This window comes from Tenrec ecaudatus, chromosome 10 (assembly GCF_050624435.1).
Source record: "Tenrec ecaudatus isolate mTenEca1 chromosome 10, mTenEca1.hap1, whole genome shotgun sequence".
Lineage (NCBI taxonomy): Eukaryota > Metazoa > Chordata > Mammalia > Afrosoricida > Tenrecidae > Tenrec > Tenrec ecaudatus.
In genome coordinates this window covers 65,563,456-65,589,035 of record NC_134539.1, presented here as the reverse complement: position 1 = coordinate 65,589,035, position 25,580 = coordinate 65,563,456, and the positions used below count along the sequence as shown (strand labels likewise).

The 25,580-nt window shown below is 41.6% G+C and overlaps 1 protein-coding gene across 4 annotated transcripts in view; it reads left to right on the top strand.

Annotated features, from left to right (window-relative positions):
- Positions 1 to 25,580, top strand: part of PCSK5 (proprotein convertase subtilisin/kexin type 5) — a 516,123-nt gene that overhangs the window by 84,701 nt on the left and 405,842 nt on the right. For all 4 annotated transcript variants that reach the window (XM_075560524.1, XM_075560523.1, XM_075560525.1 and 1 more), the window contains exon 3: positions 11,601 to 11,714. In XM_075560524.1, coding sequence (XP_075416639.1) covers positions 11,601 to 11,714 — 114 coding nt within the window. The remainder of the gene's footprint in view (positions 1 to 11,600; positions 11,715 to 25,580) is intronic.

Below are 25,580 nucleotides of genomic sequence, written 5' to 3'. Positions count from 1 at the left end.
TGGGGGAGAAACCAAAAAGAACCCAAAAGGTACTACAGTGTTGAAAGATTCATTCACATTAAGACAAAGAGAAAATAAAATGAATGCAATTAAATATATTGGGGGTGGGTGGGTATCCAACTCTGAACTCCCATGCTGTGTTAGTGCGGGTCCTTTAGAGAAATAGACCCACAGAAACTCATGGAGAAGAGAGAGTGTTATATAAAGGTTAAGTGCACATCAAGAAAACATCCCAACCCAGTACTGCCCAGGCCCGCAAGTCCAACATTAACCCACATGTCCAGCACCAATCCACAAAGTCCTCCTCCATCTCACAAAACAGATGCAATGATGCCGACTGCGGGAGGAAAGCCGAATCAGTGAATGTTTAAGCATCTCAGCGCTGGCAGGGGTCTCCACACGACTGCTCCAGCACCCAGGGCTGTATCAGGGTAGGTCCATGCGGCTTCTCCTTGGGGATGTCTTGCAGGAAGTGAGCCTTGCCAGCTGAAGCAGGGAACTGGCTAAGTCAGCGGGCTAAGGCAGACTCTGGTCCGACCATCACAAAGCAAGAGACCCGAGAACTAGGAAGGCAAAGCTCATGGAGCCATTTATCCCTTGGTCCTTCAATTAACCCCACATGTGTTTATGGGCCATTTTGGCACAATAAACTAACTACCTCACATGCTCACCTCTCAAATTTTCCAGTGATCTCAAAATCCAGGCAGTAGGATGCATGGCACTTTAGAAACAAAAGTCATCACCATTTAAATTTGAATATGAATGAGACAATCTGTGTGTACATTAGAGCTGAATTAGTGACACAGGAAGAGTGTTTGCATATGAATGTAACATTTGTGATCATTGCTTTGCAGGGGTGGACTTATGTGTGCGTTATTTGGGAAGCAAGATGCTGACATTCTTTAGCAGATCACCCCATGTTCTCTGCTTGAGGAAATAATGAGAATGATTGCCCTTTGTTTTGCCAGGGTTGGCCTGATTTTATATCAATCTTAGCTGAATTGAACCATTTCTCCAGTCTTTACAAAATAATGCTCCTCTTTGTGTTCACCTGATACACCACTTGAGGGCATTCATTCTTTTTGCAAACACAGATCTGGGAATATCACAAATGATTTACACATAGAGCTGCAGGATTGGTCAATGGGAAAAAAAATCTATTGAGGAATAAATCGCTTTGTTTTAAGGTAAAGCTGTCATTTTTACAAATATCTAAAGCTCCAGCTATGCTAAGGGCAAAATGAGATGTAGCGTAAATTTACTTGAAGTAGTGAATGGATCATATTAATTACACTGCCTTGGCTTTCAAGTCACTTAGAAGGTGATTATTCAAAAGACAGATAAGCATAGTATGAAGTCATGCTGCTGTGCTTGTAATACAGTGGTAATGTTGATCTTAGTAAGAAGCAGAAAGGGGATATATGTGCTGTCCCAATTCAATTCCGGCATCAAGATTGTATCGAGTCAAATGTGAATTTAGCCCCCAGGTGACATTCAGACGGTAAAATTAGTTTCAGGCACTGTAGAATTCCTTGTCCTTGTAGTGTTAGGCAATCAAAATTTTTTCCATTTTTTTTTCTTATTGCTCAACTTTATTGTCCGAAAGTTTAAAATAGAACTTGGATCCAGGATACAAAATGGAAGACCCTTGTGTTATGATCTTTCCAGTCATCAAGTGTGCATTGCGCTTGTATCACCACGTTTACTTTCAATATCTATCCTGCTCCATGTGCTGGGTGCCCCGCACCCAACCAGAAGATAGTTGGTCAGTAGGATTTACTCAGTCCCCAAAGGGGCTGCACAGACAGGAAGGATACAAGACACAGATAACCAAAACTCCAGCTTCCTCCTCATTGGAGGGAGGACAAGGGTATGGGGGAAATTTAGTTTTTCATTATAAAAGTCATAATTATAAAAATGACAAAAAAATAAAAGGAAGACAAATGTAATTTTAAAAATCACCTATAATTCCATTTTCTAGTTGAAAAAAATATATATCCATATCCACACATTTAAATAAATCTCTCTTTCTAGCTAGAATATAAAGGCTGCTATTTTCAATATAAAATCAGTGGTCAAGCACTTGGCAATTAACCAAAACATTGGAGTCACACCACCAACCATTCTGTGCAAGAAAATTGCGGTTGTTTGCTTCCCTCAAAGTGTCCGCTCGGGAAACCCTGTGGAAGCACTTCTAAGCTGTCCCACAGGGCACTGTGCATTGCAATAACTCAAGGGCAATAGGATTAATTGGCAATAATATAATCATGTGTTTACTACTATCTTTTCATTATTGGCATTCACAACTGCCTGTCAGACCTGGTAATGTTAAGTATCCACTTCTGATCTTCCCTCCTTTTTCTTTCTTTCTTTTTTGTATTCTCTTCTGTTTTAAGTTGACCTTGGCTATAACCCTCCTGAATTTAGAGACTATCTCAAAAGTAGACCTGGTGCGTGGAATGCTAATGATTGATGGCCAGATGCATTGTGGGGTGATATCAAGGGCATCATACATGAAGAAAGGAAAAGGTTGTTACAAAGATAGAAAAGCAAGAAAAATACTGCAATGAGTAAGATGTCAATAAAATTTTTATTCGGTGTCGGGGGCGAGAGACAAAATCAAGAAATGACCAAAATGGATATCAGGAGAGACTCTGAAACTTGCTATTAAACAGAGTCACTAAAGTGAATGGAAGCAACAATCAAGCAAAAGCGTTAAACAGAAGATTTCAAAGGACAGTTTGAGAAGACTAAAATATTGTAAATATTGGATTATATGTACAGTATGCATTGATAATATTGTAAAACAATGTGCAGAAATCTGGAGTTCGAAAATCCATAGGGAAGAACACACTGAACATTTCTCAGGCTGAAAGAATCGGAGAAAATTCAAGTCTTCAGTTGCAATATTGTAAATAGGGGCAATACGGGAAAAATATTGACTATAATGCAGAATGTATTAGAAGAAAATGGAAGGAACACACAGAGCTAATGGTACTTAAAGCAACTGATCAGCATTCAACCATTTGAAGAGGTAATGTATAATCAAGAACTGATGTACTAAAGGAAGGAGGCCAAGCCACACTGAGGACATTGGCTCCAGGAATTGATCGCATACCAATTGAGACACTTTCCACAAATAGTTGCAACACTTGAAGTGCTCACATGGCTATTCCTATAAATTTGGAGGACAACTCCCTGGCCAGCCAACCAGATGAGATTCATATCAAGTCATTCTAAAGGAGTTATTAAACAATGTCATTGATGTCACAGCACGTCTAATTTCACTGAAGAGATTTTAAAACCACTGCAGCACCACAGTGCTGGGGAGCTGCCTCAAGTTTAAAGTAGAGTCAGAAGAGGACAGGGAATGAAAATGATCATTACTAATTTCAGAGGGATCTTGGCTAAAAGAAAGTTCCCCCCCAAAAGTTTACCTGAGTTGCAGTGCTTTTGCAAAGGGATGTGTCGATTATAACAAACGATGGATAACATTACAAATCACGGAATTGTGCTCATATATGTTCAAAGAACAAGAGCAGCTGTTTGAACAGAAAAGGGAGCACTGAGAACATGGAATGGAACAAGGTCAGGATCAGGGCTGTATCCTTTTTCCAGAAGCATTTGGTACATTGACTGAGCGAATAATCTGAGAAGCTAGATTCTATAAGGAAGAATGCTTGCATCAGAATTGGAGGCAGGCTGATTAGCAGCCTGTGGTATGCAGGGGACAGAACCATCTATGCTGAATGAGAAAAGGATTCCAAGCACCCGGAGATCAAAGAGTACAGCCGCCATCTGATTACATCTCAATATAATGAAAACCCATGATCCTCACAGCTGGATGAATAACCAACATCTTCAGAAGCACACACACAAATTAAAGTGGTCTCAGCTTTTGTTTTACTTGGGACTACAATCAATGTCCATGGACACAGCAGTCGAGAAACCCAGTGACACACTGCAGTGTGCAAATAGGCTGCAAAGATGTTCTTTCAGGACTGCAGTGCATCTGACTTAGACCGTGGGGTTTTTAGTTACTTCACATGCATGTGAAATATATAACTATATTCAGAAGACCCGAGAAGAATGATTGCCTTTGGGTTACAGGGCTGGGGAATGTTGAACAGATCACGCACCGGTGGAAGAATAGTCGTATTTCTCTTGGAATGATGCAGGCAGCCGCTCCAAGGTTGAAGGGGCTCTCAGTGAGAGCGGTTTCTGGAGAACAGCGTCATGCTCGGTAAAGTTTAGGCTCAGCCAAAAAAGAAAACAGAAGACCCTCAGTGAGGTAAACGGAAACAGCGAGCTCAAAAATTGCAGAGATCTTTAGGCTGCTGAAGGGTCGGGCAGTTTCATTTTATTCTGTTCTACAGGTGGTCACTCCGAATCAGAGAAGACTCTGTGGCACCTAGCAACAACAACAACATCATCAACAACAGAGCTCTAGAAATAATTTGCTTTTTGGTAATTATTATGGTAAAGATATGATATTTAGTTATTTACCACATTAGATGGACATTAAGTACATTCAGCGGCATTAAATGTACTCACAATATTGGCAGTAAGGGTTATAACTCCTGAACAACTTTGCTTTTGCACCTAATTTGAAGTTCTTTGCAAGATTTGTTAAAAATGTCCCTTTTCCCCGTTGCGTGGAGTTGAAAGGTGATAATTGATATATCTAGGTCACAAAACCTATGCCTTCCAATTTCTGGTACAAGATTCTGTGCTTGTTGCTAGACTAAGTTGCATTTTATGTCTCCTTTTTATCTTAGAATATGTGTTGGGTAGTTTTTCTATCCTAGAGATAATTTGCTTATTAATCTGCTGCTTCGATGCGAGGCCACCTTGAGATTTCCCTATCTAGTTACAAGGACTGACTCTGCATCAAAGTTTCCTTACAAGACTAGATCATGTTTGCCAGCATCACAAAGGTCCTGCCCACTGAGCTGAGCTATGGGGCCCCTTGTCATAGGGCTCAGGCAGTAGAAGGACTTGCACAGCCCTCTGTTAGCTAGGTTTAGCCCAATCATCAAGGAGTTTGTAGAGTTACAGGAACATGCCCAGCCTGAAATGGTGCTCCCTTCTAGATCACATTCAAGTAGTAAGCACCCCAGAAGGTGCCATGGCGTTCGAATGAGTTCAGTGTTGGCCTTTGCTGAAAGGTAGGGGTGGCTTGAACTCAGAAACTTTAGAGCCATGGAAACCTTACAGGCCAGTCATTCATGGTCCTGTAGGGTCATGATGAGTCAGAGTCAACTCAGTAGCAGTGGGTGTGTACCCCAGAATTATTTGACCAAACGACTGTGAACGCGTTTCAGTGAGTTGAGTGAACTTTCCTTATCTGTCCACTGGAGAGAAAAATGCACTATTGCTTTTTATTCCTTGCCTCGAGGTCTGAGTGGTTATAGGTTATTTATGGATAATACACGAATGGTAGACAACAATAAAAAGTAAAACCAAAATTAATACTCAGGTTGCCTGTCATGTCTTCTCAGATCGCGTACCTAGCTGGCTCCTTATTATTCGGCCTTCTAGTGTAGTATTACATCTTCTTAGAGACCTTTTGACCGCCTTACCTGAAACAGCCTCCACTTCCATAACATTGCCAACCTTCTTATCTTACTCATTTTTAAACATCATTTCATACTATCAAAGGTCATCGTATAGTCTTTTATTGATTTCCATGTTTCCTGTCTGCATCGCTAAAATGGAAACTTTCTGAGTCTGAGGAATTGGCTGTTGCCCTCCCCACCTCCTCTGCATCCTACTGTTTTCCTCTAGCCGCCTTGACAGTGCGAGCCATAGAGAGGGTGATCAAGTATTTTGGGGGATGAGGAAGCAAATTAAGTGACTTCAGAATAAGGAGTAAAATTTACCGCTTCTATTTCATTCTTTTCTCTCCACATATCTTAACAGATGTATGGAAAAAGTAGGCAACAGATGAGAAAATCTCAGTCTTTAGAAGTATCATACATACGAGCGGAAGGGTTGCAGTAAAGAAACGTGGCTCTCATTCTCTGGAAGTGGGTAATAGAGTTACAGCCACAATGCTCCGAGTTGTCCACTGAGCAGCTCCTGGCAAGGTTACTTTGCTGACACATTTCTAACCATTTGGCTCCTTTGGAGAATGCCAGCCAAGGATCAACGTCATGGTCTGCTCAAGTCTTTCATTCTGGGCTTCGCATTGCTTTCTGCGGCACACGGAAGACCTACTCGACAGCATCTTTCTAAATGACTTTTCAAAATCGATCTCATTTTCGTATTCTGACCACGTGTTTTCAGCATGAGCCTCTGACGTTTGTAATCATTTGATAGAATTCAAACTGCCTGCCCCAAGCACAGAAAGGCAAAATGTTCCATCAAATAAAAAGCCTGGCTAGTTTTACTCACAAGTGCCCCTGAAATCAAATACCAACCTCACTATTTAGTAACCCACCAATTGCCATATTATGTGGTGTAAGATTTAAAGAATAGATTACCTTTGTCCAAACACAAACTTTTACTAGATTTTCTGAATCTATCACTAACTCTGGTTTCTTGACTAGAGTTTCTTGATTGGTTTTAGAAAACGTCTGGGATATATTTGCATTTGAGCTTAGGGCTTGGGAGCTGCCCATCCGTACGGAGTTCTTTCTCCATGGCAGAAATGCAACGTGCATCCGACCCAGGTGTTCATTCTCCTTGCGTTGATAAGGTAGCCCTTTGGCTGTTGTCTTCAAATTCAGAAAAAAGAAAGGGAGGGGTGTGTGTTTAAATCCTTTCATGCTCTCCAAGTAAAATGTGAAATAATGCATTGAGGAATTAATTATTAAAAAGTAAAAGTGAGACAACCATAAAATATTTGAAATAAGAAACTACATATTTTATTTCCTGGCCAGTGCTATACACAAATCACAAAATGAGCGATTCTTTTTTTTTTTCAGAACCGTTTTATTGGCATATAATTCACATATCAGGTAATTCAATAGTTCCGTCACATCAAGAAGAGTTTTACAATCCCCACCACGATCCGTCGGAGAACATTTTCTTCGTTCCTGGTTCTTGTACTCCTTGTTATTAGCTCCCTATTTCCTCCTAGCTTCCTGTGCCAGAGCGCCCAGGGAACCATTAATCTAGTTACTCTGTCTCTACATTTGTTTACCTTTGATTTTATATACAGAAGCGCATTAGCAAAACAAACAAACAAACAAACAAACTGCAAGAGCAAAGTAAAACAAATGAAAACCTCAATAGAACAGAAAGCAGAAAATATTAAAAACTAGAACAAATTGTAAATGGCCCAAAGGGGAGGATCAGGTGTTACATTGTACCCGAATTCCATCTAGAGCAATTCACTTCCCAGTGCATTCTGCATGATCGCAAGACTCTGGTCGGTGACTCCGCTCCTTTCTAAATGTTATTCATCTTCATAGTGTAACTTAAGAGCACTTACCAACTGAGGCATTGACCTCCCTACTCTGTTGCTTTCACTGAAACTTTTTATTCCCAGTTATATGAGAGAGAACTCACTGCCATTAGGCTGATTCTGACTCCTAGTGACCCTGTAAGATGGCATAGAATTGTCCCTTGGAGCTTGAGCGACTTTTGAATCTTCGTGGGAAGAGACACACTCCTGTTCGTGACGGGTGGATTTGAAACTATGACCTTTCTTGGCCTTGTAGAGTATCGAAAAGTTGGTAAACTCCCAAATAAGGACATATGAGATCTTGTTCAGCAAAGATTATGGGCAGGCTTCTTGGGCTTACCAATTAGTCTATTTTGCATGAAAAGCAAGACAATCTCGTGAAATACGCTATTTTTGGACTGAGAAGCGCACTCGAGTCAAGGGAGGAAGAGAGGCCCTGCAAAGAAAGCTGTGGTGTGATGTTGAAATGAGTGAAGCGACAGATGATTCCCTGTGGTTTTTACATGGAATACACAGGGAAAGAAAATGTGTGGAAGTTAAGCCAATTTGGGAAAACCGTTTTCCTCTGTTCCTAATTTGACCATAGTTTTGGGGAAGTGAGTGCTTGTGTCTTTGCACTGAGCTTCTTGATAAGAAGTAAAATCTGAATAATCCATCACATTTTATCTTTTTCTTGAAAGGGCTCAAGGATAGACTTTTGGGTCCACAAAATCCATTGCCTTCCAATTAATTCTGACTTACAGTGGCCCTATGGGGCAGAGTAAAACTGATCCAGGGGGTGTCCAAGGCCACGAGTCTTAAGAAGCAGGCTGCCAATCATTCGCAGAGTGCCTGGTGGAATTGACCTTTTAAGTGCTGCTACCAGCAGGCCTCCTTGACTTATGCATATATGTTTAAAAATATAATATGAGTTTTCTAGTTATTTAAACCTTTCATCTCAGAGGCATTTTTTCTCCTTTCCAAAAGTAGAGAGTACCACAACCAAGTACATGGCATCTGGCACTAAAATAACCCCCGATCTATTCCTAGCACTGCAGCCCTGTGATCAGACAGAGTGACGTGGCGTTTCACTCAATTCCAAGCTGCCGTGCCACCTTCTAGCCACCAAGCCCTCTAACCGAGCATTGTACAGTTTTACAGAATTACAGAATAGGTGCTATTTGATGAGGTAGTTTGTCCTATTTCGATACTTGCAGTTCATTCTTTGAGAAGGCGACTCTTCCGTGATTTTGTTCCTCCCACTCCTTTTTTCCGTTTGGGAGTCTGCATTTGACCGAGTGAATACTCTCCGGGCCACCGTAGGCGCCATCTCCACCCCAGGGGAGCTCTTGTTTCCCGCATAGGATGGTGGTTTTCGGGCCTAGGCACACTCAGTTAGGAAAGGCTGCTGTTGCCAATTTAGGGTTAGTTTGAAAAGATCTCAACTTGGGTGAAGATTTTATACAAAGTAGAGATGGCAAATATAATGTGAATAATCAAAAAATTCATAAATGATCTAATTGGCCAGCGGTTCTCAACCTGTGTGTGGGTCGCAACTCCTTTGGGGTTCGAATGACCATTTCACAGGGGTCACCCGATTCATAACAGTAGCAAAATTACAGTTATGAAGCAGCAACGAGAATAATTTTATGGTTGGGGGGGGGGTCACCACAACATGAGGAACTGTGTTAAAGGGCTGCAGCATTAGGAAGTTGAGAACCACTGTAATTGGCAGTTATAGAACCAGCATCAGATGCCCTTTAAAAGATATGTATATTATTTTGCATGGAGACTTAGAGAATGTTTGTCGCATTTCCCTGCTGAAATGGAAATCTCTGAAAACCAGACCCTAGTTTTCCTCACTGCCATCAAGTTGGTTCTGACTCAGAGTGGCCCTATGGGACAGAATAGACCTGCCCATTTGGGTTTCTGAGATTTTAGATATCAACTGGAGGAAGAGCCTGTCTCCCCCAAGTGGAGTGGTTTGAATGGACCTTGTTGTTAGTAGCTCAGTAGCTCAGCGCACAGTCCATTCTGCCACCAGGACTACAGACCGTATTCTTACCCATCAGCATTCCCAGCCTGGCATTCCATAGGCATTGACTCTGTATTGAAGCAATAAATGAATTCAAGAATGAAGCTCATTTCTTTGAAAGACTTCCTGACATGAGCACTTCCTTCAAGTAGGAAAAGTTCGTGCTCTCTGCTTCACTTTCAGGATGAAAGGGACAGTCCCCACCCCCAGGATCTTCAGACGTTCTTAAAATTTATTCTCTTCATTAAAACTATGTAAGTTTTATGACTTCTCTGAAGCAGTGTCATTGATAAAAGGAAACACCTTTAGCTTCCCAGCCAATTGTTGTTGGAGAGTTTTTTAAAAAGTAAGATGTTGTACTTTTAGTTCAGCATGTGAGCCTACAATTATGGAGTGTGTGTGTGTGTTTGTAAGTGTGTAAAATGACTTATTTCCAGAGTCAACTTGGTCTAGATGAATGAAAGCATGAGCAAAAGTACTTTCATTTTACAGAATATTATTTATGCACTAATTGATTTTTTAATGTACTGATATTATTTTAAAATATAATGACATCTTCAGCTGCAGTCCTAGCCATAAGTAGTTTTCATAGTTATTTGGGATTCTCTTTGCTCTGTTTATAGATAAGATTATGTGTCTTGCACACCAATATTCTTGTTAAGCATACTACCCAATATGGAAACCATAGGAATTTATTTCGTTTGGGTTTGACCTTGGCATTTTATTTGCTATGCATTTTGAACTTGATATCTTTTAGTAAGGTATATCAGTACCTCAGTATCCTTTCTCCTCCAGTTATCCCCTTTCGCAAGATGTAGAAATCTGTACTGAATGGGTGGATAAACAATCTCAGAATGGACTCCAAAGACGCTCCTCCCCATTTTTAATTATTTTGGCAGAGAGTTGCAATAAATGGTGAGCCAGAACATTTTAGGACAGCGCTAGTAAATACAGTCTCACAAAAATAAATACAGTCTCACAAAGGCACATTTAGAAGGAATCAATTGTAGAATGTTACCAAGTCTGATAACTCATTTAAGATGCTCAGTTGAAACTGGAACTTTTTAATTTTTACGTGGGATCTATGAGTTATAAATCTGTGTATGCATGTCTGTATGATCGGGCTGAGGTTCTGTGTTTAAGTTCCCAGGCACCTGTTTATGCAAAAGGTAGGGTTAAATATTAAACCTTTCTCAAGTGTTACACATTTTAGAGCTGGCAAGCAGTTTATTGCTCCAAAAATTGAGTGATTTGTTCAATTTTGTTTCACAGAGAGTACTGGGGCTTTGATTTTCTTATTTTCCCAAAAAGGTTTTTTAGACCACACTGTATTGTATAGAAAATGATTTTTAACTTTTGTGATCCTAGAACTCTTGGTCTCAGGACCTTTTAAAAATTCAAATATGTAATCCCAGAATTTTTAAAATCTTTATAATTTGTAGAATTTAAGGAAAAGTTGTAAACTGTTACCTGGAAGTCAAATTCCACCTACCACTGTTTTAGAACTTACGTTTTCTGCAGCGCTGTTAAATTTACGTACTGTCCAGGGTCACTGTGAGTCAGCATTGACTCAGTGGCAATGAGTTTGTTGTTTATGACTATATCCTGTAAAAGTGGCAGAGTTTAATAATTCCAAAAGATGTCTATGTCCTGTACTGCTTAAAACTTCATAGGAAAAACACTTCTGACCCTCAGTGTAAGGTAAAGGTGAAAAACTGGTCTTAAAAATTTAACGTGATCAATTTGTAATCAATTTAGTAAAATATGGTTTCTGGAAAAGACTGGGATGTTGTGAGGGAAAAAAAAATCACAAAAGGCTACAAACCTTGCCTGTATTAAGAATAAGTGAATAACGTTTCCGAGAAACTCCAAGCACAGAACTCAACAAGATTCCAGTTGTTAGGATATAGTTGCCTGTGACTTGGAATAGCAGAGTTGAGAGGTCAGAAACAACGAGGAGCCGATACCAAGGGCTCAAATAGAAAGAAAATGTTCTGAGACTGAAGATGGCAACAAATGTACAAACAATGAATACATGTATGGATTGTGATATGAGTAGAATGAGCCCCCAATAAAATGCTTAAAAAAAAGGAAAGGAAATATCCCGACTGCCGTTTATTGGGGGCTGACCTTGGTGGGACTTAGACATTCACCAAACGTTGTTCTTTTTGGCAGGTGGAGTGGATCCAACAGCAAGTGGTAAAAAAACGGACGAAAAGGGATTATGACCTCAGTCGTGCCCAGTCCACTTACTTCAACGATCCTAAGTGGCCAAGCATGTGGTATATGGTAAGCTCATGAAGGGAGGCTGGCCGGGGGACAGGCCATCCAGCCCGGTGGTACCCGAGAATGTCAGCCCTGACAGGAAGCACTCTGAAATGCTGACCAGGGGCGTTTCCTTTTTCAAAGCTGGCATTTGTGGCTGCTTACTTGTCTGTGCAGAGGTACCCTGGTGGTGTAATGGTTATGAGTTGGGCTGCTAACCTCGAGGGCAGCAGTTTGAAACCACCAGCTGCTCTGCTGGCGAAAGGTGAGGCTTTCTATCTATTCTCTTAAAGAGTTAGCGTCTTGGAAACCCACAGAGACAGCTCTATCCTGTCCTCTAGGGTTGCCTATGATATTTTTTGTGTTGATCTCTTTTTAAACTAGATCTTTGGACTAAAGGAGAAATCGGAAGCCACATTGCTGTGGAGTGTCTGAGAATTACTGTGCAGTAGCAGAAAACAGTAGGATATGCTGAAGTGCAGAGACTCTTAGGCCTTATCGGTGTTAGAGTTCACATGTTATACACACTACTCCACTCTGAAGGCGAGCTGGTTAATAGATAAACTTGTTCTCGGAAAGCATTGAAACGACTGCCCTTTGTCTCATGTGTATCTTTCACTTTAGCTAATACTATGCAAAACTAGATTTAAAAGTAGTTGCAAAATGTGTTTGGCTTATAACTAACTAGCTCAGTGGTTCAAGCAGATTTTTTTTTCAGTGAGGGAACTGTGATCCATCAGTTACTGTCAATAGTTATCAGTTACTGACATTACTATCTCTGTAAGTATCCTCATCATTTTATGTTCATGGCTGTGAGAAATTAATATTGGCATATAATTTGCAGATCATACAATTTACTAGGAACTAGTCATTTTAAGAAGAGTTGGGCATTCATCGCCATGATCAATTTCAGAAGATTGTCTTATTTATTTTAGTCATTGTTAGCCCTCCCTCCCCCATCTCCCTAACCTCCTCTGCCATGCCCCTAGGTAATTAGTTATCCAGTTACTGTATAGATATACCTATTCTAGATTTCAAAAACAGAAAATTATAAAACAAAAACAAGAAACAAACAAAAAGCAATTATGAAATAGTACAGAAAAGATCTCAGTTGGAAGGAAAGTAGAAAATATATAAAACCGACAACAGCTTTAAAATGGGTCAATAGGGAGATCAAAGCATAAGATAATACATTTTAACCTCACTCCAGCAGCCATAATCAACTTCACAAGACTGTTCACACCCTTGGGCTGTGGTCAGAGGGATTCACAAGAGGCATGTGGGGACTCTGCAAATGGATCTTGGGCTTCCACCGTCATCCATAGCAGCCTTCAAATTGGATATTCAGGATTTAAGGTCTGATACCATTTCCTCCTCCAGATTTGGATTTTATTATTTATAGTTCTCGGATTATATAGGGTAGTAGGATTCTTCCCTGTGGACTTAGTTGATGCCTCACTTAGGTGGCTCTTGGTTTTAATACAAACAAGGCTTTAAGACCTCAGTTGCTATTCTTTCTGAAGTCCGGGCATCATCTGATTTCTTCACCGCATTTTGCTGTAGTGCCCTTGTCTTCAGTGATCTCTTCATGACGGGAGTATCGAGTATGACCATGTCATAAGAGCTCATTGTTTTTAGTTTAGGGCTACTGTTAACTCTGAGCCCCCAATCCATTTCTAGCTCTATGGTTTAGCTATGTCTCTGGTTCACTACCGGGACCTCATTATCATTTTACAATAGAAACTGGAGATATGAGTTAATTCGATTGCTATTATCATTAATTTAGCCAATGATGTAGAATTTAAAACACTGCTGAGAAAAGGAAATTATACCTTTGTAGGCTGCCTTTTCAGATCATAATATGTGAAATGTTGGCTTGTTCAGATGAAAAGCTTGAATAACTAGACACAATTTATACCAACAAGGAGAGCTGGGCCAGGACAGATGTTCAATAACAAAGGCTCACTCACAAAGGCAGAACCACACCTGACAGATTCACACCTGGCATTAAAAAGCAGAGCATAAAAATAGTAAATACATGGTAGTGCCGGACCATGGTTCACTGGGTACTCTCAAAGCAAGAGATCTGAACCAAATCCAATACAGCCATTTCCATAACCTTGGGATTGCTTCTTCTCACACTAGCATGTTTCAGCCTTAAGTCGGGGAGTATATTGGTTCCTGAAGTCAGCTATAGGTGAGTTTAAGGTAAATCTGATTTTCTTAGTGGAGTTTCCAAATCGGAACCTTGTGATGTGGCCTTTGGAGGATATTGTGCACCTTGAAAGCGTAGAGTTTGAAGTCTAAGTTTGCCTATTGCCTCGGCCTGCAGGACTGGATATAAATTAGGTCAAAAGTCCAGTTAGTTCACCTTCTATTACACTCTCTGGGTGAGTAGTCTTATATAATTTTATGTTCCTGGTTATTGATCAATTAAGTAGATTGATCCTCTTTTAAAAATTTTAAATGTTTAGTATAGTGATATATGTGCCTTAAATATGCCAGGGTAGCTGTTTGCCGTGCTGTGCCACCATCCCGTGATTTATTTTCAAAACCTTTTCATCACTCAAGACAGAAATTCTATACCCATTATGTAATAACTGGTCATTCTTTTTTCCTTCAGCCTCTGATTGTGCCTAATCTAATTTATCTAATCTATCTCTCTATATGCATCTCTGTATTCTGAATGGATCATATACGTGGAATCATGTACTATATGCCATTTTGTAGTTGGCTTATTTACTTAGTATAGTGTTTTAAGTTGACCTGATAGAAGACACTCATTTCTGTTTATGGCTCAATTCTACCCGATGGATAGATTAAGACTTTGTTTTTCCCTTCATCTGAGATGGACACTTGTTTATATCATTTGGCTACTATGAATGGTACTCTAAGGGCGTTAGTATATGAGGGGGTACAGCTCCCCAAAATGGATTTTCCCCCCAAAGCTAGATATTTAAATTATTTTGCAAAACAACCTTCGAAGTACTATCCATCACATACTTGGAAACACTTTTCAAACTCATCTGATGGGTGACAGCACCTCCCTCCTTTTTTTCTTCACCTCTTCTACATTGTCAGATCGCTGTCTTTTCATGTCCCTCTGCATTTGAGAAACAAAAAGAAATCGCACAGAGCAAGGTCAGGTGAGTGAGGTTGTAGGGCAGAGAGGCATGCTTTGTTTTTGTTTTTTTGCTCCAAACTGGTGCAGTAAGATGGCTGCATGGGCAGGTGTATGGTCATGGTGGCAAAACCAATCCCCCATCTGCCACAAATCAGGCTTTCTTGTCACACACGGTTCTGCAATCTTTTCAGAATCTTTAAATAGAAAGCTTGATTAACAGTCTGACCCCGGTGGAATGAACTCAAGTTTATTGAAATGCACTGCGAGTCAGGAGGTTGACGGATGTCCAGAATGAGGTTTGTCATCAATCAACATTTCACCTTTTTGGAAATGAGAAAACTACTCGTACACTTTTCCTATAGCGCTGTCCGTGTAAGCTGCGTTCAACATCACAACGGTTTCTGTGGCATTTTTTCCGGAGCAGGAAACAATATTTCACAGCTGCATGCTGTTCCCTTACCTTGGCCACCACAGTAAACGAAGTTTGAGTGAAAATGCTTTAACAAAAAAAACTCACTGTGACCAGAGAGAACCATCCCAGGCAACGCCACTGGGTGCACTGACTCAGAACTAGTTGCTTGATGCTGGCCTGGAGGGAAGAATGCATAGTACCAAAGCTCCACTCTACCCAGTGCAATTCCATTTTGTTTTTGGTTGGGGTGGGGGTGTACCCCCTTGTACATGTATCTCTGCTTTCCAGTCTTTTGGTTGTATACGTAGTGGAATTGCTGGTTCATGTGGTACTTCATAGTTTACTTTCGTCAGTCTGCCACACCAGCTGCACGGTTTTCACTCTACTAGAAATGGACATGGATTCCAATTTCTTTACATCCTCATCATCACTTGTGACTTAAAATTTTTTTATTATGTCCATGGTAGTAGATGCGATAGCATTGATTTTCCCTTCCCTGATGACTAATGATGCTGTACATCTTTTTATGTGCTTATGGACCATATCTATCTTTTTTGAGAAATATAGATTCAAATCTTTCTCACATTTTTAACTGGCCAGTTGCCATTTTATTGTTGAGTTGTAGGAGTTCTTATCTTTTTTTTATATTAAACTCTTGTAAGGCATAGAAGTTGCAAATCCATGTACTCAAATTTAAAATTTGATGAGTTCCATTATTTTCCTTTTGTCTGTGCTTTTAGTGTCATGCAACAATTTATTGCCAAATCTAGGTCATTAACGTACTTGTTGTATTATAAGAATTTCTTGCGTAAAGCTTTTATCTAAGGGTTTAGATTCATTTTGTATCTACATTTGTATGCACTCTGAGATTAGTATCCGTATGTTAGGAGAACAGATCATTAATATCTGCATATGGAAATACAATGGATTCTTTCCTCATAGTATTAACCTAAAATTATTTTCAAATCAGTTGGACTAATTATAACTGATCATTTTTGGCATCTGTTTTATTGTATCGGCTTATCTGTTTGTCCTTGTTGCAGGACCTGACAATTTCCATTATTGTCAATTTTGTCATAACAAAGGCAGATAGTATTGATAAGGACTGGATTAAACCTTTGGACGATATTAAATGTCACTGTGATCGCAATGATATTAAATCGCATTTATTTAGATCTTCAACTTCTTTTAAAAAGTGTTATAATTTTCATTGTACAATTAAAAAATATTTGTTACCTTGTTTCTAGGTATTTTATTCTTTAAAAGGCATTAGATATAATTTTTATTTTAGGTTCATTGGTGATAGCTATAAAAAAGACTCGAGTTTGAACGTTGACTATGTAGCTTATGACATTGCAGAATTCATATAGCCGCTCTAGTAACTTTCTTGTGGATTTCCTGCATAGGATCATGCCATCTGCACATGCAGATGGATTTTCTTAATGTCCAGTGTGGATGTTTTTGAAATGTCTTTGTCCTGTCTGATTGTTCTGATTAAACTCCAGTGTGATGTCGAGTGCCAGAAGGAAAGGCCGTCATTCTGCCTTTGTTCTTGATCCTAGAGAAAAGGAATAAAAAGTCGGTTACCGTGGTTAATTATGTTAGTTGAGAATTTTGTGTGTTTGAAATGGATGCTTACGTGACTAGCGAATCCAAGTCCACTTCCCTTGTAGTCTTCCTCCTTTGATAGCCATGCAGACCGATGTTCACATCCGCAGAGTAAGGAATCTGGAGGGTTCTTAAGGTGTCACTGTCTCTCATTCCTCCCCCCACCTCCCACAATTTTCTCTCAGGTTTTTAAATCAAACATTCTGTTTGCACAGTCCAAACCATCAAATCAGTAATAGTATCTTGTCTCCTCCTCCCCAAAATGTGTTTTTTTTTCTCTCCCTGTGTGCCTCATTGGTAGTTGAGAATTTTGCATGAATAAGATTTTTTACCTTGAGCAAATTGCATTCTGTTCTTAGTTAGAGTTAATGATTCTTAATCCTGAAATCCATGTCACGTGATTGCCTAATCTCTAAAATGTCTTTTAATTTCTCTTCATCATTTACTATATGGAGGCTTACCTCTATTCTCTTTACCAGTTTATCGTTTTGCAATCCCTGTCTCCTGAAGTCCTCACTCAAGAAAGATAGTGAACCCATAGCGTTATCCCTTCCCGGCCCCTTGCATGTATTCCCGCGGCCAGGCCGCTCCCCTTGCTCCTCCTTCACTTTGCAGGTTGGGATACCCCCACCCTTCAAGCCACATCGAAGGCTGACCTCTGGAAAGTCCTGCCATATATTCTCTCTGCCAACATTTTTTCCTACACTCTTCCGGGTCTTCTTTCCCTCTTGCTGTGGCATTCATAACTTACCATTGTATAAACATTATTGTTTTTGCATAAAAAAGAGAAACCTGTCTTATAAGACTGAAGGCTACTTGTCGACAGAATATGCATCTTGACTGTTCTCAACGTCCCCAGATAATCTAGCGCAGGAACTTACGAAGCCAAGAGTTAGTGCGTACTTGGAGGCGAGGGCAGTGATCGGCATTTCTCCCGAGTTTCTTTATTGCCATTCGCTCATAAGTGGAAGGTGGTGAAAATGTTTGAACTACAAGCAGAGTTTTCTTGTAAAACTCTCACTTGTAAGAAAAAACGAATCCAAGGAGGATCCAAGATGACAGACAAGGCAAATACAATATCCAATCCCTCTCTAACGAAGACTTGAGAAGTCAATTAAAATAATCTTAGACCCCATAGCTTCAAAGGAAAGGATAAAGAAATAGATTAAATACTGACAAGAGAATGAGACTGAGTGGTAGACCTTCAGCAGGCACAGCAGAGTTTTGAGAATTAGGTTTTTGCCAATTTGGCTGGGCCAAGATTCTCGATGCTTTGGCAATTAAGGCCTATTCCATCAGGATGTGACTTAACACAATGTAATCAACTCCGTGATAGGATATGCTGTAAGCAGACCAGCAACTGTAAGGTTAAGGTGAAATGCATCCAATTTTCTCAAGATGCAGATTGACGCTATTGAAAAGAGGTATCCTAGGGAGTGGGGGGGTGGGGGAGGAAGGTGGCCCGTTTCCTATAGAAGTAACCGCTGTAGAAACGCTTGCTTTTCACAAGATCTGGATCCTGCATCTGGCTCTTTAATATCCGGTTCTTTGGGTTTGAGTCAGCCAATGGCTTGCTGTATTGTGGACCCATCCTGGGAGCCATCTTCAGCCTGCTGTCTGATCTACTGACCTTGGATTCATTCACATCTACAGTTACAGGCCTGCCCTACTGCTTTTAGATGCATTTGCCTCTGCAGCCTGTGGTCTCTGCCAGTCTCGGGTTCATCGCCCCCGAAGGTACGAGAGTCTGAAGTCTACAGCTTGACTTAGGACCCATAGACTTGCCATTGGACTGGTCTTTCTGGCCTGCACAGCAGTGGGAGCCATTTTCCTGTAATAAATTTATTTCTATAGATCCATATATAAGCACCACTGGTTTTGTTTCTCTACTGAACGCAGCCTAGCACAATGCCAATTTTGAATTATTGCAAGCAGCTTTTTAATCAGAGCAGAAACAAAATAGCTGCCTCTTAATTGCCTAGCACTTCACCAGCACCCACGTCAGTAATGGGCCACCAGCAACTCAGGACCAGCAACCCTACCTTGCCAAATCCACAACACCTGTTGTTCCACCTACTTGTGAGGGCCCCTGCCTGCTGCTGCACCATGACCTCCATGACAGCCAGTGACTATCACTCACCCAGCCTGAGCTCTCAGACCCGACACCTGAAGAACTAGGTAGTTCTTGACCACCGCTGCAGACCACTCTGAAAGGGATTACAATAGGAGGCCCTGCCGGAAGAAAGTGGAAGGAACGTAGGGAATGAAACTCAAAATCAGACAAGACCTAATTTATTGGTCTGACAACGGTGGTGGAACCCCGAAGACTGACCCTCAATAATCTTCAGACTTGCAATTGAACTCAGCCACTTGAGCAGGTGTTCCGTCAGACGAGAAACAGACTGCAGGGTGAACAGTACCAGGGAAGTACACCTTCCTTAGAATACTTAACCACGTGAGGTCAAAGAGGTGGCATTTGTCCAGGGACACAGCCTAGAAGGCAGGCAGGGATAGACAAGAAGATAGGGAAGCATTAGCACTGGGAGGAAGTGGGCAAAGTGCCGTTACATTGTGAGGACTGCAATTAATGTCACAACACAAAATGTTTCTGAATTATTCAGTGGGAAACATATTCTGTAAATTTTGACCCTAATCACTTTTTCTTAATGAAAGGATAAAAAGGCAGGGGAAGGAGCCATAAAAATACATTTAAAGGGTGATAAAACTCTGAATACCATGTTTGTGGGAATAAACCTGTGGGGTTAGTACCAGCCGTGAGGGCTTATTAGCTATAATTCCAGGAGAAGCCAAAGGGAAGACGGGGCTCGGGTGGGGAGTGAGACTGACAGCATAGTGATGATATAATGGCTAAAGAAGTAGGATGAAAGCCAAAGACCCATCGAGCCCAAGAGAGGGAGGCCCCTGCTCCCTAGACTGACTGCTTGGAGAAAAGAGTCACCGTGTTGTTTGAACACGCTCTCTTGGGGATGCAAAGTGTACCACTGCTTTCCTGCTCCCCTGACCCCACTACCAGGGCAGCCTGCTCTGTTTCATAGGAACGAAGGCAAAATCTTTAGCATCTTGACCAGCCCGGAGAGGAAATGCTTCATGGCCTGCCTAGCAAGATCCCTTTACTCAAAAGAACCACCGCTATTTATTGGTAATTCTTTGTGAAAAGAGAAGACGTAGAGGAAGGAGGGCCTCAGGCCAGGCTCCCTGGAAATGCAAACCAATGAGGCTTATATATGGTGTTAGGCTGTGTCGACTAAAACAAATCCAGTGACATTCAAATAGGTGTACGAGACAGCCTTATATCAAGCAGTAATTATATATCAAGGAAACACCCCCCACAGTACAAATCAAGTCCATAAGTTTGATACTAGTCCATAAGTCTCCAGATTCATGAAGCTACAGGCAATGATGCAGAATGAAGGAAGATCACAGGCCGGTGAATGAAGAGTCTTGACTCCAATGGGGGGTGGGGGGGAGGAGAAGCTGCCTCCAGGGAGAAAGAGGAAGAGGCTGGCCTTGAAGAGTCATTTATCTCAGTAGCCCTCCAATCAAGCTGCAACCTGAGTGGCAGGCTGGACTCCACCCACATGTTCCTATGGGAGCCATGTTGCTACCAAAAAACCTATCGTGTGTGTGTGTGTGTGTGTGTGTGTGTGTGTGTGTGTTGATTGTGGTTTGGGTGCCAGTGAGTTGTTCTTGACTCACAGCCACAAAAGCCACCCTGCACCATCCTTACAGTTGTTCTGTTTGAGTCCATTGTTGCAGCCACGGTGTCAGTCTGTCTCACCGAGGGTCTTACACACACACCGGGGGTTTATAGGAGGGAATGGTTTCCATAGTTGTAGAAGCAGGCCCAGTTCCCTGGGGCAAATGATCAGATCAAAAAAGACGTACCTGACACGCACAGAGCAGCCAAATTCAGGAGGTCCAATTTACTTGTTATGCAGGTTCGGCCAGTAAACACCCAGCACCACAAGGCTCAGTGTCTTAAGAGAGGGTGTTGTGACGGGCCTTATCTGAGACACAGCAGTTCCGCATTGGGAACTTTCCTCTGCTGTGCGTCTCTTCCTAATGATGATATGGATGTACTACTTTTGGATGGCAAGACGTTGTCTCACTTGATTTGGACATGTCGTCCGAGGGCCCAGTCCTGGAGAGAGCAGAGCGGCAGTGACAAGGAGGAAAGTCCTGAAAGAGATGGAGTTACACAGGCGGCACCAATGGGCTCAACCAGCGATGGTGGTAAAGACAGTGCAGGCCCGGGGGTGTTTAATTCTGTTGTGCGTGGGGTCTTGGGACTGACGAGATGGCCTCCACCAACAGCCATGGTGAAATGAGTAGCTGGTGGGTAACAACTTCTTTCTGTGAGTTCTGAGAATTGTCCCAGCACCTTAAGAAACCAAGAGACGGTGTCCTTTTCGGTTGTGAGTTTGGCTCAGGTCTGCACGAGAGAGTTTTGTGTGGCTGGCTGGTGTCAGAAATGGTGAAGTGAGAAAGTGGGGCTACATTGTACTTGAACTTCGGCCCATGGGAATCACCTCCATGCTGATTCTCATCTACAAACATTATCATTGAATCCCAGTACTTGAGATGTAGTTTTTAATCAATAAGTCTTAGTAGTTTTTATCATCCGTCCCCGTCAAATGACCGTTCATGCTGTTTCCTTTCATCTCTTACTTAAATTGACAGTGGTCAAGGAGGTGGAGAGGAATTGTCCAGAGCACTCTTGGGGACATGTGACCGCACAGCCGAGGCAGGGTGCCTCGGTCCTTCCTCCTGCTTCCACAGAGCCCTGGGCCCCGCTGTGGTGTTGTGGGGGGCTGTGTGGCGAGCTTCCCCGATCCAGCCTCCAGCTCATTAGCCTCGAGCCTGTCCTGTCAGTGTACATTTATCACCGGAGAACGGAGATTAAAGAATGATATGAAGTGTGCCTGGCTGTCTCTTTCCATTAATTTAGAGACGTTGCCCATGTTGCTCTTCCCCTTGGACACTGGTGTGTGAAGCTATTATGTCGATCCTCGAAGCCTGGAAAATGTTCATTTACAAGTTACGGAGACAGTGGCTGTGTAACGACTCCTCTGTCTTGAAATACTGTGTTCTGCGTTTCACGAGGTTCCACACCAAGGTCTTAGAAATACAACTTGCTTCTCACTCCATCAGCAGACTTCTCGTTCAGTCCCGCTTTTGTCAGACACAGCCCCACGTTCTGAATAATTAGTAAAATAGGATCCCTTGCTAAGAAGACCCGTCAAGCAGGGAAGAAATGAAAGCACAACCAAAAGCACACAGGCCTAGTGGCTCCTTAGAATCTCACCTTTGCTGTGTGTATGCATCCATCTAGCTACTGTACTTTGGGCATTGGGCATTTTTGCTTACTGGTTCGTTCCTTCCGGTCTGTTGGCCAACTAGTCAATTCTGACGAATAGTGACCCTTTAGGACCGTGTAGTACTGCCCCTGGAGTTTTCCAAGACTGTAATTCTTTTTTTCCCTCTAGATTGTGAAATATTTCTTTCTTTTAAAAAAATCATTTTATTAGGGGCTCGTACAACTCTTATCACATTCCATACATATGTGTCAAGCACATTTATACATCTGTTGCCATCATCATTCTCAAAACATTTGCTTTCTACTTTAGATCTTGATATCAGCTCCTCATTTTTCCCCTCCCTCCTTGCTCCCTCCTCCCTCATGAACCCTTGATAATTTATAAAATATTGTTATTATGTCATATCTGACACTGTCTGAATTCTCCCTTCACCCACTTTTCTGTTGTTCATCCCCTAGGGAGGAGGTTATATGTAGATCCTTGTAATTGGTTCCCCCTTTCCACCCCACCTTCCCTCCACTCTCCCCAGTATCACCACTCTCCCCACTGGTCCTGAAGGGATCATCTGTCCTGGATTCCCTGTGTTTCCAGTTCCTATCTTTACCAGAGTGTAATTCTTCAAGGGAGTAGAAAGCTTCTTCTTTCTCCCATGGAGTGTGGCTGATGGTTGTAAACTAATGACCTTTGGTTTGCCCACCTCTTAAAGTAGTTTTGAAAACAAAGCTTGTGCCCCATGACCAGAGATGCTTGATGTGGATTGGGGCTCAGGCGGCAAGCAGTGTGCCAGTCAGCTCCCTGGGTGATCTAACACAGCCAGAAAGGAGGACCATTGCAGGGTACTGGCAAATGCCCAATAAACGCCAATGGAATAAATGGATGTGCAAACAGGAATAAAAGTGTAGTAGAGAAAATCATGGTTCACATTTTTGATGCTTACGATGCGCCAGGCATTTTGCCAAACTTTTCCTATCTTGTTTATGTAATCTTGCTTGTATTCCAGTGAGCTAAGGGCTATCGTTATTTTCATTTTACGAATGAGGAAATTAAATCCTAGAAAAGCTCACTCACCTGTCTAAGGTGCACACAAAGAGCAACTGAAGCCCTGGCTATTTATTGTGACCCCTGAGGCTTACTCTTTCTTGACTCTTGCATCTGTGGTTCTCAAGCTATGGGGACATTGGAATCATTTGGAGGACTTCTTAAAATAGAAGTTACTACCCACTGCCCTTCTCCCACCAGCATTTATGAGCCCATCCAGTAAAGTATGGGAATTTGAGCTGATGCTGAGGCGGAGGGTCCAAGAATCGCTTTGAGCACTCTCTCATTGCTCTACCACACTTTAAACAAGAAGGGGTGGGCACCACTGCTTCTATGTTTCTATGTTGGAACAAGAAGGGATTTTTAACTAAAGGGATGTCTGTCAATTTAAAGAGGCACCCTGGTGACAAACTGAATTACAATTGGGTTACTAACCACTAGGTCAGCAGTTTGAAACCACCAGGCACATTTCAGGCTTTGTACTCTCTTAGGAGTTACAAGCTTGGAAACCAACAGGGGCAGTTCTGTTCTGTTCTGCCCTGTCCTGTCCTGTAGGGTAGCTATGAATCATCATCTACAGGATGGTAGTTTGTTTTGAGTTTTATTTTCCTTGAACTCTTAATCTGGTTAAACTAGGGAAACAAATCCACAGAAACTCATATGTATGAGAGAGAGTTTTATATAAAGGGTAAGTGTACACTAAGAAAGCATCCCAACCTAACACTGTCTAAACCCATAAGTCCCAACATTAGCACGTATGTCTCACACCAATCCACAAAGCCCTCCTCAATATCACAAAACACGCACTGATGCCGACTGCAGGAGGGAAGCTGAATCAGAGAACGTGTAGGCATCTCAGCACTGACAGGGGTCTCCACACGGCTGCTCCAGCACCCAGGGCTGCATCGGGGTAGGTCCATGTGTCTTCTCCTCGGGGATGTCTTGCAGGACGTGAGCCTTGCCAGCTGAAGCATACAACTGGCTAAGGCAGCTTCACTCTGGACCGACCATCAGAAACAAGAGACCCGAGGACTAGAAAGGCGATGCTCACCAAGCCATTTATCCCTCCGCCCTTCAGTTTATTCCACATGTGTATATCAGCCCAGTTGGCACAATAAACCTTAACGATCTCAGTCTGTTTCTTACTGAAAACATGTTCAGGTTTGGCAGCCGGAAGGCATCGTCACTGATTAAAAATAATTGTGGCATATATATTCTTTGCGAGATGTTTCAGAGACAAAGACTGATAGGGAAGGTCTCCAGGATTTGACCGCGAATTTGACAATTTGGTGTAACACAAATGGTTTTACTCACCCAGCTGGTTTATAATATATATTTAAATAAGTAAATAAAATCAGCAAGACTCTAGGACTCTAGGGACAGCAAGATGATGTTCGACTTATTTCTCCCCAAGCAAGGGCCTGGAAATACTGATTGCGCAGAATTCAGATTATAAATTTCCGGGATTATTATAAAATATTTTTAAAAGAGATAAAAATTTAAAGGATACCCCAATGTCTATCTACCCATCCCCAAGCTAAGAAGTAGAACATTATAGCACCATGTATATTCCCCGAGAAGTTCTGGTTGTACTGTGGGATTTTGGGACTGCTAACCTCAAGGTTGGCGGTTCAAGAACACTAGCCATCCTGTAGGAGAAAGATGAGACTTTCTACTCCTGTAAAGATCCATAGCTTTAGAAACCTACTGAGTGATTCTACTTTGTCTTACAGAGTTGCTATGAGTTGGAATCGACTCCGTGGCAAAGGGTTAGTTTGGTGTTTTCTATGTTCCTCTTTCTAGTGGCATCCTGCTGTACCCTCTAGAATGATTACCGATGCAGTCTATGATATATAGTGTGGGAGTTCTTGCGTAAAAGCAGGATGGCATCTTGTAGGGTGAAGTATTAAATTACAGGAGGTACATATTTTTATTGTCACATCAGAGTAAAACACACATCCCCCCATGGAATACTTGGCTATCGGGCTGCTCTGAGAACATAATTTGGAAATTAAACTTGCCACAAAATATACATATGGAAAAATAATTTTTATTTTCTTTTGTCATGTAAATAATTTATTGCCCTAGGGCATTCTTGTAGTATTATATAGTGTTTGTTTCTTTTTAAAAATTTTCTTTGTATAGTGTTTGAAGAAGCCCCTGGTAAATTAAAAAATTGAGTTTGTAAATATCCTTTTACCTCTCAACTATCCCCAAGATTTGCTTTTATTGACAATCCTTGTTTAAAGCCTTTCTCTGTAGCTCTCAGATTCTACTAGTTATGCGTGGTTCATCCTCCTCCTCAGTACAAAGAGGTCTTATGATAAATGTTGGGTGGTCTATTCAATAGCGTGTTCAAAGGCAGACCA